Genomic DNA, 18,676 nt, shown 5'->3' with positions numbered 1-18,676 from the left:
TAGTCTACGTCTACTCCTCCTCTTACTCTAACCTACTCTCTAACCTACTCTAAGAGGGGTGGTCCAATCGAATTGAGAAAATCGACAAGGACTGAATTACTATTTGATCAGATGAGAGCATCACGCACTCCTCCTCTTACTCTAACCTACTCTCTAACCTACTCTAAGAGGGGTGGTTCAATCGAATTGAGAAAATCGACAAGGACTGAATTACTATTTGATCAGATGAGAGCATCACGCACTCATATGGATATGGATTTAGAAGAATTCCTTGAATTACCATTTGATCAGACGAGAGCATCACGCACTCATATGGATTTAGAAGAAATTACATATATAGTGACACATTGATAGGAGGTAAGGTTTAAACCTTTGATCTTCCACCCCACAATTCAAGTGGTGGCTAACCCCTCTAGACGAAGTTGGTTACAAGTACTTTCAATTCTGTCGGAGACTTTTTTCCCCTTCTGCAGCTAAGAAAAACAAATATGGAACTGGTCCTCCATGAGACATGCATGATTTATAAGAGTTTCTTGAATTATTTTCTAACTTATGAAGATCAAGAGCTTCTTCGTGAGTATAGTTTGGATAATTTTTTTTTATACATTGTTAGTATAAATGACGATTAACAAAATTGTGACACTTCATTAATTAGCTTAATCTGCCAGAGCAACCTTCTTCCAATTACTTCATAGTCACAAATGCCAACCCCATATAAAACTCTTTCAATTAGCAGTCTTATTCTAAGCTCCTTGCTTATATTCACCAAAAAAAAAAAAAGAAAAGAAGATCGTTTGTAAAACCCTACAGACTACGGACGCCATACCCAGTCTGCTCTTTCTCCCTACATCAATACTTAGTTCATCTTCATAATAGTTCCATAGTTCTGCAAAACAGCTTAGTTCTTTATTATTCTTCCTCCAAAATTATGAGATTTTCATGTATAATGTTGGTAAACATATGTCTTTATTTGTAACTTTGGTAATTGTAAATATGAATCATAGCTTTGTTACTAATTCAAGTAGGCACGCTGAGGATGCAAGAAAGGCCTGTGGTCTTTCCAACCTGTTGATTTTTTTTTTTTTCTCTATTTTGAGCTTTGGTCGAAGCCCCTTATAGTGACTTTCCATACAATAGACAAATCCCCTCTTGGTGAGACTTGGTTAATGCATCTCACCTGGCAAAAATCAAATCAAGACACTTCCCTTCTTGTTCTTGAAATTTTATATTGAGAAACTTTGCTTTTGCTCCTAAAACGTTAAAAATAAAGCTATTGCTAGGTTCTATCTTGTACTCAAACTTGAATCTTGACAAAGGGTTGCCTTAATCTTGCCAAAAAGCAAGTATTCCTAACAAGAGCGTGTGACTATGACTTTTGTCTTTGAAAAAGAAAAAGGTATATGCTTACTTGAATGACGAATATTTGGGTTTTTCCTTCTTTCTTTAAATGTCACTTCTGATTTCTTTTGTGTTTTCATATTTGTCAATGTAAGAATTAAGTCAACTAAACCAATAGTGATCCCCAATTGGATAATTTCATGGTTGCATATGAGGTCGTTAGATGACTCATCTAGTTGTCGTGCTAAAATGATTGCCAGTTTGGATTGCTTACCTTTTACATTTAGGTAGTTATATGAATACACTGTGATTGCATATATATATATATATATATATATATATATATATATATATATATATATATATATATAGCCAGACGGGGAAGTGGGGAGATGGCTATCTTTCTTTACTTATTATGATGTTGGTAGTGTAGATCTACAAGTTTATATCTTCCTGATGAAATTTATTAACTTCGTGATTACCATCTTTCTTATTTATGCTACTGATAGTGTAGATCTACAAGTTTAGATCTTATTAGATGAGACTGGTTAACTTTGTGATTACCATCTAATGTATTCAAGCTTGTTATAATTTTGATAGTTCTGATTTCATGACTTTGGATCTGATTGAATGACATGGATCCAGTAAGTGCCAACGTCCGGTCCAGGTAAGACCATGGGATTTGGCTCTGTAGGGGCGTTGAGGTTCTTGGGACGTACTCCAAGACGGGGAAGTGTCACAAGATCAGATCCGGGAAAATGGGTTTTTACTATCAATCTTATGATTTTGTTTGAAAATATGGTCGTCATGTATAGTTAATCTTTCTCAAAAGATTTAGATCTATTCTCGTAGGTTTATTTTTACTATCTTTAATATGATGGAAATATGGTCGTCATGCATAGTTAATTCTTTTCAAAAGGCTAGATCTTTTCTTGTATGTTTCACACTATCCTTTATAATCTGATTAAGAAAAATGGTTTATCCTCCATGGATCCCGAAGGATTCTGTACCAAAGGGAAGAGGAATATAAAGTTTGATTATCTAATTTGATTTATTGTTTCTTTTCATGGCTTCTTTCTTTAGAACCAACTCTAGCTCTTCTAGTTCCTCTTCAAACACCAAACTAAAAGAAGAAATTCACATACAAGATGTCAATCAAGATATAGACAATTGGGAAATTCCAAAATATACTCAAACTGATATATATGAAAGAGATAGAAAATGGATGTTTTCTACTTCAGATTATACAATTAAAACGGTAGAACAAACTATAGCATTAGATGCTGATCATGAAGAAATCAAACTATTATCCAAAAGAACAATAGAAAAACATAAGGAAAAATACAATTATATTCATTTTGGATTAGTACAAATTGCAGCTAAACCTTTGACAAGAGAAGGATTAGATACATCCCTACTCCTTTGTCTTAGAGATAGCAGATTCTTAGAATTCAATGATTCCCTCCTAGGTATGGCAGAAACAAGCCTTTGCGGAGGACCAGTATATTTTGATTGTTTTCCAAACTTTACAGTCTCTTTAAAAGATAAAAATATTCTGGATACTTTAACATTAAACATAAAAACTGCTAACTATAGAGTCAAAACTGGGACTCTTCCTGTGGCTATCATCTATAGAATTCAATACAAAGTTATGAATTCAGCATTCAGGACAGGAGCCTTAAAAACTTTACAAAAAGGAGAAACAGTCCTATTCCAAACAGATCTGGCTAGATCTAGGATTACAGTTCCAAGATCTATCACCTGGAACCAGATCTCACTACCAGAAAGCTGGGTTCTTCCCGAAGTAGCTCCAGCAGATCCAATACAAAATACATCAGTCTCAAGCATTCAACAATTTGCTTCTGGAGCTGTTCAAATCAAATTTAACAGATCTATGAGTTTCAGGGCATCATCTTCATCAACAACTGGTATAGATATGCCTAGATACTCAACAGGAAGAAGGTCAGTTTCAGACAGACCACTATATCCTTCCATTTCAACTAGGCTACAAGATCTAGATCTTTCTTCTAAAATTCCACAAGCAAGGTATGCAGCCAGCAGACCTACTCCTTCAGAGGTCCAAGATGAATCCTCTGATGATGCGGAACAAGAAGGACTTCCTAGATCTCCTACATACTCCTCAATAACAGAGAATCGTCCTCAACTGGATGAGTTAAGGGTGATTTCTTTGGATAAACAAAATATCAGAACAGAATTTTATGCTGACAACAATTATTCAAAAAGAATGTGGTTCTTTGACAAATACAAGGGACAACATCGACAAAAGATACAGGAAGAATTCTATGGGTTTCTTAGAAGAACAAAACAACATATTCAGTTCTTCGACTGGTTTGAAGTATATTCACAAAGAAAAGGAATTGATTATCCTTTTTCGCAAACAACAAATGTGGTAACAAGGTGGCAAACAGCTGAAGGAGAAATCCAAGCACAACTTCCACCATCCAAGTCAATTACCTTCACATACAAGTCAACGGAAATAAATGCCAAGCCATTCAAGCTCAAAAATATCCAGGATAAAGGAGCAATTAATAGCAAGGACATCCAGGGAATTTATGAGCAAAACAACTACACCAACAAGTATCTCCAAGCACTTGGAGAATATCTTTTAACCCAACCTATTCTTAAAAATCCTTCTACAACCACTTCTTCATCAAACCCAATTTTTAAGCCTCATGAAATACCAACCAAATTTCAGAACGAGCTCCAAAACAAACCCTTAACCCAATTAGAAAAACGGATAGCCAAAATAGAACAATCCTTCTCTACCCCACCATCCAAACAAGGGTCAAATAACCAAGGTTCTGCAAGTATTAGTCAAACAGCTTGCACTATTACCAAAGGAGAATCTCAAGAACCCTTGACTTTAAACAAATTACATCAACCTTCTTTTTCACAAAACCAAATTTCCAATTGGAAAAATCCACAAAAACTATACTATTCCAGAGCCACTTATCCAGATATCCTTCTTGAAGAAAAACCCAACATCCTGCAAAATTCATATAATGCCAACAACATATATGAATGGAGTATAGATGGGATTTCTGAATACAACATTCTCACAATCCTTCAACAAATGACGATGGTGGCAACAGCCTACAGGACATCACATGGCTGCACTGACCAATTAGCTGCTCATATCCTAATAACAGGATTTACTGGGCAACTAAAAGGTTGGTGGGATGAACATCTCACTACAGAAGACAAAGACAACATTCTCAATGCCGTCAAGATGGATACTAATGGTGAACCAATTCTTCGAGATGGAGACACTATCTCAGATGCGGTAGCAACCTTAATATTCACTATTGCAAAGACGTTCGTAGGTGATCCAGGGATATTCAGGGAAAAATCATCGGAGTTGCTAAACAATCTCAAATGCAAAAGTCTTTCAGATTTTCGATGGTATAAGGATACATTCTTAACCAGGATATATTCCAGGACAGATGGCAACAAGGCCTATTGGAAGGAAAAATTCCTTGATGGTCTTCCAAAATCTTTACGAGACCTTGTTCGAGAAGAACTAAGGACTCAATACAATGAAACTGTACCATGGGAAGAAATAACCTATGGACAGTTAACAAGTCAAATTCAACAAGTGGCACTCAAAGTGTGCAGACAAGACAAGATGCTCAGACAACTAGCAAAGGATCGAGCCCAAAGGAGAAAAGATCTTGGATCCTTTTGTGAACAGTTTGGGTTACCCAGTTGCTATACAAAACCTCACAAACGGCCCAAACCCACAAAACATTTTGAAAAACCTCCTATATACAAAAAGAAATATCAGCCCAAACAACCTTTACCAATACAGTCTCCACCCATCCAGTCTCCTCAAATAACAAACTCCTCTCCAGTTTGCTACAAATGCCACAAACCCGGACATATAGCCCGTTACTGTAAACTTAACCAAAGGATCAGTACCTTAGGGCTAGAAGACCAAGTTAAAACCCAAATATCAAATCTTCTAATCGAATCAGAAACTGATGATTCTGAAAGAGAAGAAGATTATCTCAATCAGTTAGAAGATGATATTTCAACATCTTCTTCCTCTCATACCACCAGTGATAAAGAAGAAGGAGGTCCTACCATCAATGTTTTGACAAAAGATCAAAACCTTCTTCTTGACATCATTGAAGATACTTCTGAAATAGAGAAAAGATAACTCTATTTAGACAAATTCAAAGAATCCCTGAACCAAGCCACAAATTCTTCAAATCCCTTAGCCAGAGACCCTAGAATTCTTAAAACCTATAATCTCATAGACATTCTTGATAGATTTCCTTCCAAATCTATTAAACCTTTAACCCTACAACACCTTCAAACAGAAATTGATCTGCTCAAAGAAGAGATTAGATCAATTAAAGCCAAACAAGACCTTAACAACCTTGTTCTTCAAAACCTAACACCAATTGAGGAACCTATCAATCAAGAGGATTCTGAATTCCTAGAACAACTTTCTAAAAAACCCAAGGAAGACAAGGATTATTTGGTCCAGATTCGATTACTAATTAATAATAATTACGTGATCGAAACTGAAGCCCTATTTGATACGGGGGCAGACCAAAGTTGTATTCTTGAAAGCCTTATCCCACCTCAATTCTTTGAACAAAACAAAGAAATTCTCAGAGGAGCTAATGGATCCAAACTTGAAATTAACTTCAAGTTAACAAATGTTCAAATCCAATTCTCCTCCTTATCTATTCCAAATACATTTCTTCTAGCCAAAAAACTATCCAATAATGTTATTATTGGAACACCTTTTATTCAAAAACTTGTTCCTTATCTCACTACAAACGAGGGCATAATACCCCAACTTCTTGATTCAAATGCCCTCCTACCTTTTTCTAAAAAACTAACAAATTCTGTTTTGCAGGAAGAATGACAAATTCAGCAAAAGTCGACGAATGGATACCTCAATATCTTGCCAATAATTCTATCGCAAAAGAATATTATTCTCACAAACATCAATGCAGGGAAGATAGGATCAGATTCTTCAATGTTGTATTTTACAACTTTGAAACTGGACAAAGAATTCCTCCCTATCTTCGGTATCAACATAACAACATTGTTGCAAAACCAACAAACAACACAGTTCGCAATTTGAAGGATCAAAGCTTCATGAGGCAAAAAAAAATTCAGAGACTAATTCTTCACAAACATTGGATCAAGCATCAAGGGGGAACACAAGCACCTGAGATTGACAAAATGATTCAAGAAACAAAACAAGAGCTATCCACAACTATCTTCTAAAAACAAGATGTTCAAGCTGGCTCAATCGGAACAAAATTCAGAAAAAATCATTTTTTTACTGTAGCACCGGAGGCACTGTAGCAATCCGGCAAGTTATTGTGCAAACACGGCAACAAAAGACAAACGTTGCACTGTAGTGCGCACTGTAGTGGTACTGTAGCAAACACTGTAGCGGGTACTGTAGCACTACGGAAATTTTGCTATAAATACCCCTCAAACCCAACACACCATTCTACACCATTCTTACACCAATTCTTCAAGACTACTTCTCTCTCTAGCTTGAAGAATCCTCCTCCCTCTCTCTACAAACAAGTTCTTAGTTTCTATATTTTAGTTTTAGTTCAAACAAAGGAGCTTGTCCAAGCTTCATATCCTTGTAAGTTTTCTTTTATATTCTTGTATTCTAATTCAATCAAATGGTTGGCTGAGCCACCTACATTCATATTCATTTACTTGTTTTTATTTGTTTTGATTATACTAACAATCAATGGTCGGTTATACCGCCTAAGCTAACTTACTAGCCTTTACATTCTGTTATTTACATTTTGTTTATACATGGCTGGTCTAACCGCCTATACTAACTAGTGGCAGTCCGGCTGCGACCCACTTCCTAATTTTATGCTTTCCTCCTCTTAATTCTTTACTTGTTCCTGGTTTAAGGGGCTAACCCCTCGTCCTGTCTGGTATCAGTTTTTAGTTTATATATATAAACTTGGAGGTATTCATATATATATATATATATATATATATATATATATATACCTTTTACATATATATGTGTGTGTGTAAAAAAATTGCCTATGTACTACAATAGCATAATATTCAGCAAGATTTTCTCTAATATCATTGTTAAAGAACCCTTATTATTTTGCTTATAGCATATTATGTCTTCATTGTACCAGCAAGTGATTTGGCCACGGAAATTTTGCAGGTTGCAGGGATTTAGGTGTGGTGACATGAGATTTAAGGAATTTGATTACGTAATCGAGAACTTTGAGAAATGGAGCAGCAACAAATTTTCTATTAGCCAACTTCTTTCTGGTTTCAACGTTTTAAACAAAAGATTTGTTGGCTTTTGATCATTATATGATTCAGTAAATAATAACAGCGGTAGGTAAAAATACCCACCAATCTGAAAACTTACAATATCTGATCTGATCCGAAAATAGGGTAGCCGATCCATATTATTTGACTGGATCAAAATAGGACTGGGTATCCGCTTATATGTGGTGTGGGTTAGAGTTATGGGATTAAGAACGTGTAGGTACTTGATCCGGTCAAATGATATATATATATATATATTATTTTTTCATTTTTATACACATACTATAAAATAATATTTTTAGAACTAATTAACTAATTTCATCGAACAAATTGCACTACGAACATGAGAGATTATAGTTTGTCTATAGATTCATTTATAGAGGTCATAATTTAATGTTTTTTTAGGAAAGAGTTTAATTAGTTAATTTTGAATTCTTTTAACATTTTTCCGTTAGTTGTACTCTTTGTATACTTATTTCTTAGTAGGTAACTTTTTTTAGAAAAAAAAATTTATATTGAGTCTTAGATGAATATGTAAAATATAATATTAAATTAATATAAATTATTTTTTAAAAAAAAAATGGTGAGTGGGGCGAAATGGGATGGGTACTTGTTGACTCGACTCTCCTTTAATGAGTGTCTGCCAATCGGGTATACGTTGATATGCGAAACAGATAAGGGTAAAAAAATAATTGACTCGTAAAGTGCGGGTCAAATCAGTCAAATGGTGCACCGGGTGGGTGCCCGACTTGTGTTCACCACTAGCAACTATGCTTTCTTGGTCCATTTATCATTTCACTTGCTACTCTTTTATTTAAAGCATTGATGCACTGACTCCCCATATTTGAATTTCATCAAACTTTTATTCTCTTTTTGAATTTCCACATTTCCTTTTACTATATCACAAATTTTCCCTGCTTTTTTGGTTGTTTACTTGTGTTTTGCTCCGTATTGACATATGAAGATTTGCAGGCGGAGTTGGATAGGAGGTGGAGTTTATTATTGAAGTATTCATTTTTTGCTCAGTGTATGCATATAGGGCTAGCAGAAAACCATCATTAGGCAATGGAAGTAGAAGCTGCATTTCCATTGTTCGTAGTTCAAGTGCACTAGACTAATATTCGCGAATACTTTACTGCAATAACTTAATTCCAAAGTACCATGCAACTTTATTGGATAAGAAATAAAGAAACATTTAAGGAAAAGGATCATATAAAACTAGTATTTTATCCCGTGCATAAGAACCTTTTTTTTTATATCAGTTATTAACTTGTTTGAGTAATTCCATAAAAAAAGATGTCAAAAACATTCTTTCATATTCATTAATTTTTATTTTAGAAAATCAATATAATCTAGGTGTTCAGCTACCATATCAATTTTTAATAACTTCTATACAGCATATGTGATATGATAATGTTTTATGAGATGATTATTAACTTTCACAGTGATTATTAGCCCAAATTACATATTTGCGTTCAATTAAATGCAATAGATGTAATAATTTATTTTTCATGAATAAAAATTTAATTTCCAGTAGTAATAATGAATTTACGATATAACAATTGAGATCAAACTAATTAAAGTTACTCCATATAGACACGTACGTAAAAATTTATTTACAAAGATCGAAAGTTTTTAGAAGAGAGAGGGATCATAATAACAAATAATTAAATTTTATTAGAAACCATAAAAGTTATTAGAAGAGAAAGAAATAATAATGATTAAAGAAGAGAGTGGATACAAAAATGGGTGTAACCTATTTATTCAAATGACCTATCAATTCTCTTCAATTAGAAATACATTTTAGGAGAGAGATAATGGTCAATTGAATTTGTTGCTTTTAATATATATTTCATTTATTGATTTTTCAAAAATATTAAATTAATTTGTTTCCAATTTACATTTTTGTTCGACATATATTATATCTCAAATAATGCTCCAATTTCTCATTCTTCTAAAAACTTTCAAAATTGCAATTTAAATGTAAGACCGAAAAAAAAAAAAGATCTTCCAACATTCTTGGTCTTCGTCCTTCAACAATCTCGTCTCTAGAAAATCTCGGTTGTGCTAAGTGTTTGTTTGGGAGCCAATGTTTGATGGGGAAAGCAGAGAAAAAACAGAGAAAGGAGTTGGTTTACCAAAAGATTAAGTGGGATATATTATGCAGCTATAGAGGAAAAAACTTTCCACCCAAATTTGGGTACAAAACGAAGGAAAGGTGAAAAAAGCTTTGTAGAATTTTTCTAAATGCCATTTCTATCCTTAGACATATATTAAATAAAATTTTAATGATGTATATATTTAAAATCCTTCCATTTCTTTCCCGAAATCTCAAGCAACATTAAACTATATTCTCTTCTTTTTTTTCTTTTCTTTCATGACATAACATTTCCCAAAAACTAGCCAAAAGAGTTCGATACTTAAAATATTTTTCTTTGCCGGCCAATCTTGTTGGAAAAGATCAAAGCTAAAATATATGAAAATGCATGTTTATTCTTTAGGCATATGTATATGTCAAAATTTTGGGGGGGCTTGTTGAAATATTGAATCCAATCTTGTCAAATTTATTGTGAATCTATACTATTGATATGAGAAACTTTATATCTGCACATGTTTAATCAAAACATGAAACTTGTGATTTTGTAAATGCTTCTAAGATGTTTGTAAATATGCATAAACTGAAATTGAATCAAGGAAAACAAGATTTTTTTTCCCATGAACTTATTATTGTTTTAATTTGTGGGCATTGATGTGTAAAGCCACTAGCCACCACCACTAGCTGGCCAGTAAAGCGGTTTATGCCAGCACTTTTTGGCCAAACCGAAAAGATAATTTTTTTGAATTGCAACTTTAGTCCCATAGCTTTTTTTTTTACCCATTCTATATTTCCTAAAAACAGCGCTTAAAAGTTCTCATAAAATTTTTCTCAACAATAATTTAGGCATAATAGTTTTAGTTTGATTGGCTACCAAAAGTCTACACTTAATCAAATGAGCATAGCAGGAGGATAAAACTCAAAAGAAAAGCAAAAGAATGAAACTCAAAAGAAAAGCAAAAGAATGAAGAAATATTGTAGCCAACCAAACTAGTTTTCAAAAGACCTCACTCTACGTTTGGGCCCATCCAAGTTAGAATCCTGATCAGATTACCATTATTCTCATCATTATCAAAATGCTCAGGATCATCATTCTCCTTAAAACCACCATAATTATCAGGATCATCATGCTCCTCAAAACCATTAGAATTAGAATTATCAGAATCGTTAGTTCATTCTTCTCGCAACCATCATTGTCATTGAGTTGTGCTATAAAAAAATCAATGTACATCATCAGGAAAGCTTTCTGATCATCCAAATTTACACCAAACTCAGCTACAAGTTGGTGGTACATAGATCTAGGAGTGAACGTGGCCAAGTTAGAAGTTTGAAGTTTTTCAAGGAGTCTTGCTACAATCATGTCATGATCAATACTTCTTCAATTTGATCTTCTTCTTCAGCCTCCACAAATGGAGGACCAAAATCATTCTCATTACTAGAGTTGTCCTCCTCCTCCTTATCAAGATCATCGTCCACATTATTATCAGAATCTTTTGTGTCCTCAGTGTCCTCAGAACCATCATGAGTTGTGCTATAAAGGAATCAATGTGCTGTTTCAGGAAAGCTTTATTATCACTTGACTTAATGTCAAACTCATCCGCAAATTGGTAGCAGATTGATCTGGTATAGTATGTAAGCTTTAAAGTTTAGGATTTTGTCATATTTCATTAATTATTTATATACAACTAATGACGTTATATCTTATAGTTGTACTATTTTATCAATTAAATATGTAAAGTCCCTAAAATAAACATATACCTAGATAAATGTAATTATAAATGTTATGATATTGAGATACATGTAACTAGAATTTATTTTTAAAAATCTCTAGTCGTGGTATTAACAGACGAAATACTATTAATATGGATAAACAGAATATATTATATTTCTTTCTTTTGAAGGAAGTAGTAGATCTCATATACTATAATGTAGTGATATCAAAATTAGTTATATAGGTGCTTGATAAGATAATCAAATTTGCTAGATTGATGTGTATAGAGAATATCATATGGATAACTATTTGATTGGGAATGATGTATTCTCTATATGTTGTATGTATAAGTGATCCTACTACTTAAGATTATCATGATACCTCGAATGTGGATTGCTATACTTTAATGCTCTTAATCATTCTACTGTAATTGGGTAACCATAACATTAGAGATTGGGTATAGCATGAGTTATGGAGGGATAGTGAGTAATTTATAAGGATTCGCCACCTCAAATAGTAGAGGGGTTATCTTATTAATGCCACTTGTTGAAATATAACTCAAATGATCTTAACTAAGTAGAAAGATTTTAGATAGTTGGCACATAAGAGTTGGCACATATTCCGTACTCCGGATTAACGTAGATAAACATGCTAAATGATAATAATTATATGGCATACATGCATGGAAGATGTAATCTACTTGACTCTTTTCTATATTTAGATGGTCCTGATGTTTTGTTAAAAGCCAATCTTGATCTATAAGTTAGTTGATTTTGTTTAGTCAATGATAAATTAAAATAGTTTAATTTGTTTGGTTCTTATTATTAATAATTCTAACTTCTACTTATTGTTAATGTAATTGAGAACTTAATGGTCACACAGATCAAGAGGTTTTTATGCAAGATTAAAAGATATTCAAGTAAGAACTTGAATGATAAGTTTGCAAAACTTAAAGTTTAATTTGTAAGACAAATTAACCTTGAGAAACTTATGTTGCAAATATGAATAAGTCTTCCAAAACAAGAGTTGTATTAGAAACTAGTTTCTTAGTCCTTATGAAAACACTATTAGAGTTTTCAATAGGATTTAGAAACATATTTGTCTATGTGTGTGTGTCTATATCCCATTGATGAAAGTTAGTAATGTAACGATCCAACCGGCGATCCTATTAAAAATAGGGGAATTGACCACTTGCTTGGTTCTTACTAAGGCTTAACAAGGTAAAATCATAAAATGTACACATTATAAAAATCCTTAAATTTTCACAGTTTTCAATTTTTCAATAATACAATAAAACTTATACAAAATTCAAAACAATAATATAAGTTTGACCATAATATAAAACTAAATCTCCAATCAAGTTCACATGTATCCAATCCCGAGCTTTTGATGGTCTTACATATGACCATCGCCTTGATAGTTTCTCCAGTTTTGGAAACATTTTTTTTAACAAAACTTGATGAGCTAATGTCCAATGAGATTAATAAAAAAGACATTTAATAAAAATATTAACGAACTATTTATAAAATACTGATAAAAATTCAAAATTTATCTATCAAATTTTTTTTAAAAAGTATCAAAATTTTTAAACATCTTTAATATAATCAAAGATCAAGTAATAAATTATACACAATTATCAAGTGGTAACACATTTATAAATTACATATAAACTCGTCATTTGTAAGCCGGATGTGCACATTGCCAATTACATGCTAATCACCATCAATACCTTCAACAACATGAGCACTAATACCATCAATAATTGTAGGAGGAGTTGCTTTGTTGGTATCATCAGTACCTACAAGTGGTAGGATGCTAAACAACATTAACAGCTAAGGCATCAAGTAGCACAACATTTATATCATCAATGTTCTCCAACTCAACAACTTTAACACTAAATGTGTTGTTGCTTTTTGTATTTGCAATCACTTTGTAAAGTCTCTCCTTGACAATATCATATCCAAAAATTTCATGGAAAAATGGTATAAATTTTGTTTCAATAGAGCATGTAACACAATTTTTTAACCAGATACAATAGTATTATACAGATAAGACATCCATGTTGTCCATTAGAACTAAATTGCTATCCCCTCCCATCAGTAACCTTTTACAATCTATTTTTACATGTAGCCAACTCTTTCTATAATATTTTTTGGCTCTCCAACTGGGTCTTCTTCCTACTTTTTTAGTCTCCAAACCTTCTTGAAATTTCTTTTGAAGAGATTGATATTTGGAAGTTTCAATTTTGAATTTAACTCAATTCATTTTAGAAAATTATGAATTGCAAACACAACTAATGATAAAATAGAATTATGAATCAAAGAAGATGATTTTTATTAACACACTAACAAAAATTAGGCAGATTGAATTGCAGAAATCTGACTCCCTCTCTTCATTTTCAAAAATTTTGGCCAATTTTATTTTGCAATATTGTTTATTGACCATAATTAAAAACATTTCTAACTATTTTCAATTGGTTATTTATCACCTTATTCATCCAAAACAATCAGCCTTCATAAAAGACAGACTCATCTGTGAAAATGTTCTCCTTTGCAATGAATTAATCTACAACTATCATATTTTGAAATACCCGCCTTGTATGGCTAACAAAGTAGACCTTCACAAAGCATTGAATTTAGTTTATTAGGATTTCTTTTTAGCTTTATTATCTACTCTAAATTTTCTTTAAAAAAAAACCTATATGGATTAGAGTTTGTATAGGTGGGATGCAATTCTCAATTATGGGTTCAGTGGCGGAGCTAGGAATTAACTTTGGGGGGGGCGAGTCTATAACAATGAAAGTAAAATATATTTACAAAAAAAAAATAATGTGAACATATATACCACAAGATTAGAAACAACCTTATATAGAATGAAAATTACTTATATGCTTCACATATACAAAAATATCATCATATTTACAAATCTATTTGACTGTGTGGGACATATGAAATTGTGCACGACGACTTTTAATTTTATCAAAGTCATCAATGATTGAATTTACATCAAAAGTTCTAGCAATTTCTTTCTCAATATACATTATCATAGAGTTGGCAAGAAAGTCTTCCTCCATCCTAGAACGCAAACAAGTCTTGATGATTTTCATAGCAGAAAATGCACGCTCTGTTGTAGCTGTTGAAACAGGAAGAGTCAAAATAAGACGAATCAATCTATCAATAAGAGTATAGCACATTGACTTTCTTGTCTTCGCTAACACTTGGCACAACTCCTGAAGTGATGACAAATTTTGAAGCTGAGAATTACAGGAAAACTCAATCTAGAAAAGCTCTAATTGAGTTCTTAAGTGTAACTTCTCTTGATCTGTGAAGTCAGCTGAATAAAACTTGTTTGCAAGTTGACAAATTTGTTCAATATTGAAAGCCTAAAAATTATCTTTGGGGTGCAATGCTGAACTAAGAATAAGCAATTCTATTACATCTTCCTTAAACCTATTCTTCATTTCAAGTATTTGAGAATCAACCGTTGCCAAAAACACATCAATCCTGTAGTGATGCTCCATGGTAATTGGATCATTTTGTTTTCGAATTCTTCCTCGACCTGCTTTATAAATGACATTCATATCAGGCATCTCTATATTTCGTGCATCACAAAATGTCTTTCCATTGGTGAACAATTCATTCCATCCATCATCTCTATAACTTTGAAGTCGATCCTTTGTTACTGAAACCAATTTAAGGGCATTCAAAATATCTTGAGATTTGCATTGTAAAGCTTGAGAAAGTACTTGTGCAAATCCTAAAATGTCCCTCATCATATGCATAACAAGAACAAAATCAAAGAATGTCATGAAATCATAAACTCTGTCAGCTTCACTTCTTTGAGTTGATGTATTTCCATAATTGATAACATCAATTAGGATAGAGCAAATGTCTTCATATTCTGTGAATAAGCTACAGATAGAACTAAAATGAGACCCCCATCTTGTAGTCCCTGGCCGTTTTGAGGTACCCATCTGATTCTGACCCCTACCAGTCTCAAGTTCATCAATAGCAATCAATTCAGCAATTCTAGCAACTCTAAGTTGGTCCACCCGTTTGCAAGAAGATGAAACTAAATTTATAAGAAGAGATAAGTTTGTAAAGAATTGTTCCACAGGAATTACCTCTTGAGATGTTGCTACCAATGTTAATTGCAGTCGATGAGCAAAACAGTGAATATAATATGCATAGGGGCACTCCTGAATAAATAATGCTTGCAGTCCATTCCATTCTCCACGCATGTTACTAGCTCCATCATATCCTTGGCCACGAATGTTTTGCACACACTAAGATTATGACGAGAAAGGACATCACATATCTCCTTCTTCAAAGTCAAGGAATTGGTTTCGTGCACATGAACAATGTCAAAAAATCTCTCTCAAATATAGCCTTGCTTGTCCACAAATCTAAGAACAATAGCCATTTGCTCTCTTTTTGATCTATCTTGAGCCTCATCAACAAGTATAGAAAATTTTGAATCACTAATCTCCTCTCGAATATGCTTTTGTATCTTGATCGACCAAATGGACAATATCTCCTTTTGGATCGTAGGAGAAGTATAAGATGCATTTCGAGGAGCATTATCAAGAACCACAGCAGCCACTTTTTCATTATAAGAAGACACATGCTTGATCAACTCAATAAAATTACCTCGATTGTTAGAATCTAAACTTTCATCATGACCCCTAAAAGCCACCGCTTGAAATGCACACCATTTTGTAGCATCTATGGAAACTTGAAGTTGCAACCGATTTTTTGCAACCTGCTCAGAATTTTGCTTCTCAATAATTTTATCAAGATGTTGCAATGAGTTTCCCAAATCATGATAGCATTGCATTGCCACTTTGTTTGATGAGTTAGGATCTTTTCCAATGTGATTTAAAAAAGCACAATTTTTCCATGATTTACCTTCTTCCATGATCTAAATCCACTAGTTGTGAAGGCCATTGATCCAAAACGGTCCGTTGGCTTGGAAAAAAGTGAGCAAGGAAGACAAAAGGTAGCATTCTTTGTTGGAGAAAATTCCAACCAATCTGGAAACAATTTATACCAAGAGAAAAGGAAACGTCGGCCCTTCTTGTCAACAACCATTGATTCAATCGGAAGCTCAGGTTGGTATAGCCCAAACTTAATATATGCTCACCGTACCTCATCCCTTTGATGCTCTAGATATTCCCAAATGGATTTTCTCTTTCCAGGATCACGTTCTATGGATGAAATATCAAAATCGATCTAATGATTCAGCTCTACAAAATTTCTTTGTTTGATGCTTAGGAGAAGAATCACAAAGAGGACAAGGAATTTCACCACTTCCACTTGGTTCTAGACATCTTTTCTTGAAAAAAGAATCAATTGTCCTGTTGCCCATTACCACTATATTTGCAACAAACAACAACCTGTAATCGAAATAAAATTGATTGAGAAATGCTGATTATGGCCTATAGAGATGGAATAAAAGCAGCAAGAACATTTGCAACCTAAGTAGACATAAGTGACATGCACAAAGTATTATTCAATAATAAAATGCAAACAAATGATAAAAGATCTCCATTAGAGCAGAACAAGTTCTCATTTCAAACATATCTCAAGGAAGTTTTCATAGCTTGTTATTAAATCGGCTGAACTTGAACAACTAACACCTACTTGAACTCATCAACTACTGTAATCCGAAAAATAATCAATAACTATCCATGCCAGTACAAGTTTCTATAGTCTAAACAAGCATTACTATAAAGTATAAACGGAAACCGACCATAATAAATATGTACAATTTAAACTCCTTAAATTGCATAGCAAATTCTCAGCACAATGTTGAGAAACAAAGATAGACAATTCTAGAGGAACAAATATTCAGGAGGTCTTACTGCCTGCTGTCTAGAAAACCATGATAAATAAAGCAATGATAAAATAAAATCAGTAAAATGACAAGCAGAAAACTAAAACTCAATGCGACAAGTTATTTGCCCAATAAAACTCAATGCTACAAGTACGAAAAATAATACAAGTCCCTCTCGAGCAATTCATCAAACAACTAGCGGGGCGAACTTTTTACACCCACATTTCACTAAATAAATTTCTAAGTAAAAAAAAAAATTTTTACACCCCTCCAATTGTTAAAAAAAAAATTACCTAGACGGCTAGACCATGCAAAATGCAATGGTACAAATGTACAATCCTTAGCCAGCGGGGGAAGGTCTTCACAGGAGAAAGTTTCTTCAAGCCTTCACAGGAGAAAGTTCTTCAAGGCTCAAGCCTTTGACGTTTCTATTTTCTACTTTGACGTTTCTACTTAGGAAGAAGAATTGTGGCAATCAATTGCCAAGTTAACTAACTGGCTATCTTTTCTTTGCACTTCATACGTTAAGAAAATAATTCTCTGTTATTTGGACTTTCAAATATTATTATTTGGGCCCTTGGGGGGGCAAAGTGAATTTTTTGATTAATTTTTGGGGGGCCAAAACATAATAATAAATTTTTTTTTTACTTAGAATTTTTTTTTTAACAATTGGAGGGGCGGCGGTTGCCCCCCTGGCCCCCCCTTCCCTCCGCCTAATGGGTATGCTGATTTTGTAATTTACTTTGCATGTGCCTGGGGCAATAGGCAAGTGGATCTAATATCCTCCTATTTATTCATTCTTTTATTGCAAAATTTTTCTGACAATTTAGAAGATACTATTCTTAATCAAGAAATGCAAGTTTATCAATTTTACCTAGACCTAGGGTGATTCACCTCGCCTTTGTTGATGATTCTTCTTGTTTTTATGGGCAACTATCTAGTGAGAAATCATATTGCAACATATTCTCTCCTTATTTAGTAATGACTTTAGATTTGCTTGCTAATCTATATAAATCTCCTATTTGTTATTGAAACACTATAGTCCAAATTAGGCCAACATCCCTAAAAACTACAAATTTTTGGAAAAAGGTTTTGAACTCTCTTACTCTCTTCAAGGCTTATGATAGAGCACTATTAATCATTATTGAATTCTAGAAATAAAAGAATTTCTAGTTGGGAAGCTCATTACTTATCCTATACTAGTAGATTATAGGTAATGAAACTCATTCTTACTTGTATTTTAGTATATTGGTTCAATATTTTTCTCATACCAGCTTCTCTCCATCGTCAAATTGAACAATGCTTCAATCATTTTTTTAAATAGGAAATATATCAAATTATACTTCTACTATACTTAGTTGGGATAACTTGAATTTTTCCTTAAA

General features: G+C 33.2%; 2 protein-coding genes across 2 annotated transcripts; both read right to left on the bottom strand.

The window, feature by feature from the left end:
* Positions 1-10,752: 10,752 nt before the first annotated feature.
* On the bottom strand, positions 10,753-15,696 carry LOC113699671 (uncharacterized). The gene is made up of 4 exons (XM_072060064.1): positions 14,893-15,696; positions 14,495-14,709; positions 11,120-11,276; positions 10,753-10,875 (listed from the first exon to the last, which is right to left on the bottom strand). Exons 1-4 carry the CDS (start codon positions 15,694-15,696, stop codon positions 10,753-10,755), a joined length of 1,299 nt encoding a protein of 432 aa, XP_071916165.1.
* Positions 15,697-15,833: 137 nt separating this feature from the next.
* LOC113702801 (uncharacterized) lies at positions 15,834-16,373 on the bottom strand. The gene has a single exon (XM_072060063.1). It carries the CDS (start codon positions 16,371-16,373, stop codon positions 15,834-15,836), a length of 540 nt encoding a protein of 179 aa, XP_071916164.1.
* Positions 16,374-18,676: the final 2,303 nt, after the last annotated feature.

Source organism: Coffea arabica, chromosome 7e, assembly GCF_036785885.1.
Source record: "Coffea arabica cultivar ET-39 chromosome 7e, Coffea Arabica ET-39 HiFi, whole genome shotgun sequence".
Taxonomy (NCBI): domain Eukaryota; kingdom Viridiplantae; phylum Streptophyta; class Magnoliopsida; order Gentianales; family Rubiaceae; genus Coffea; species Coffea arabica.
The sequence above is the reverse complement of the archived record's forward strand: the minus strand, read 5'-3'. Positions and strand labels throughout refer to the sequence as shown.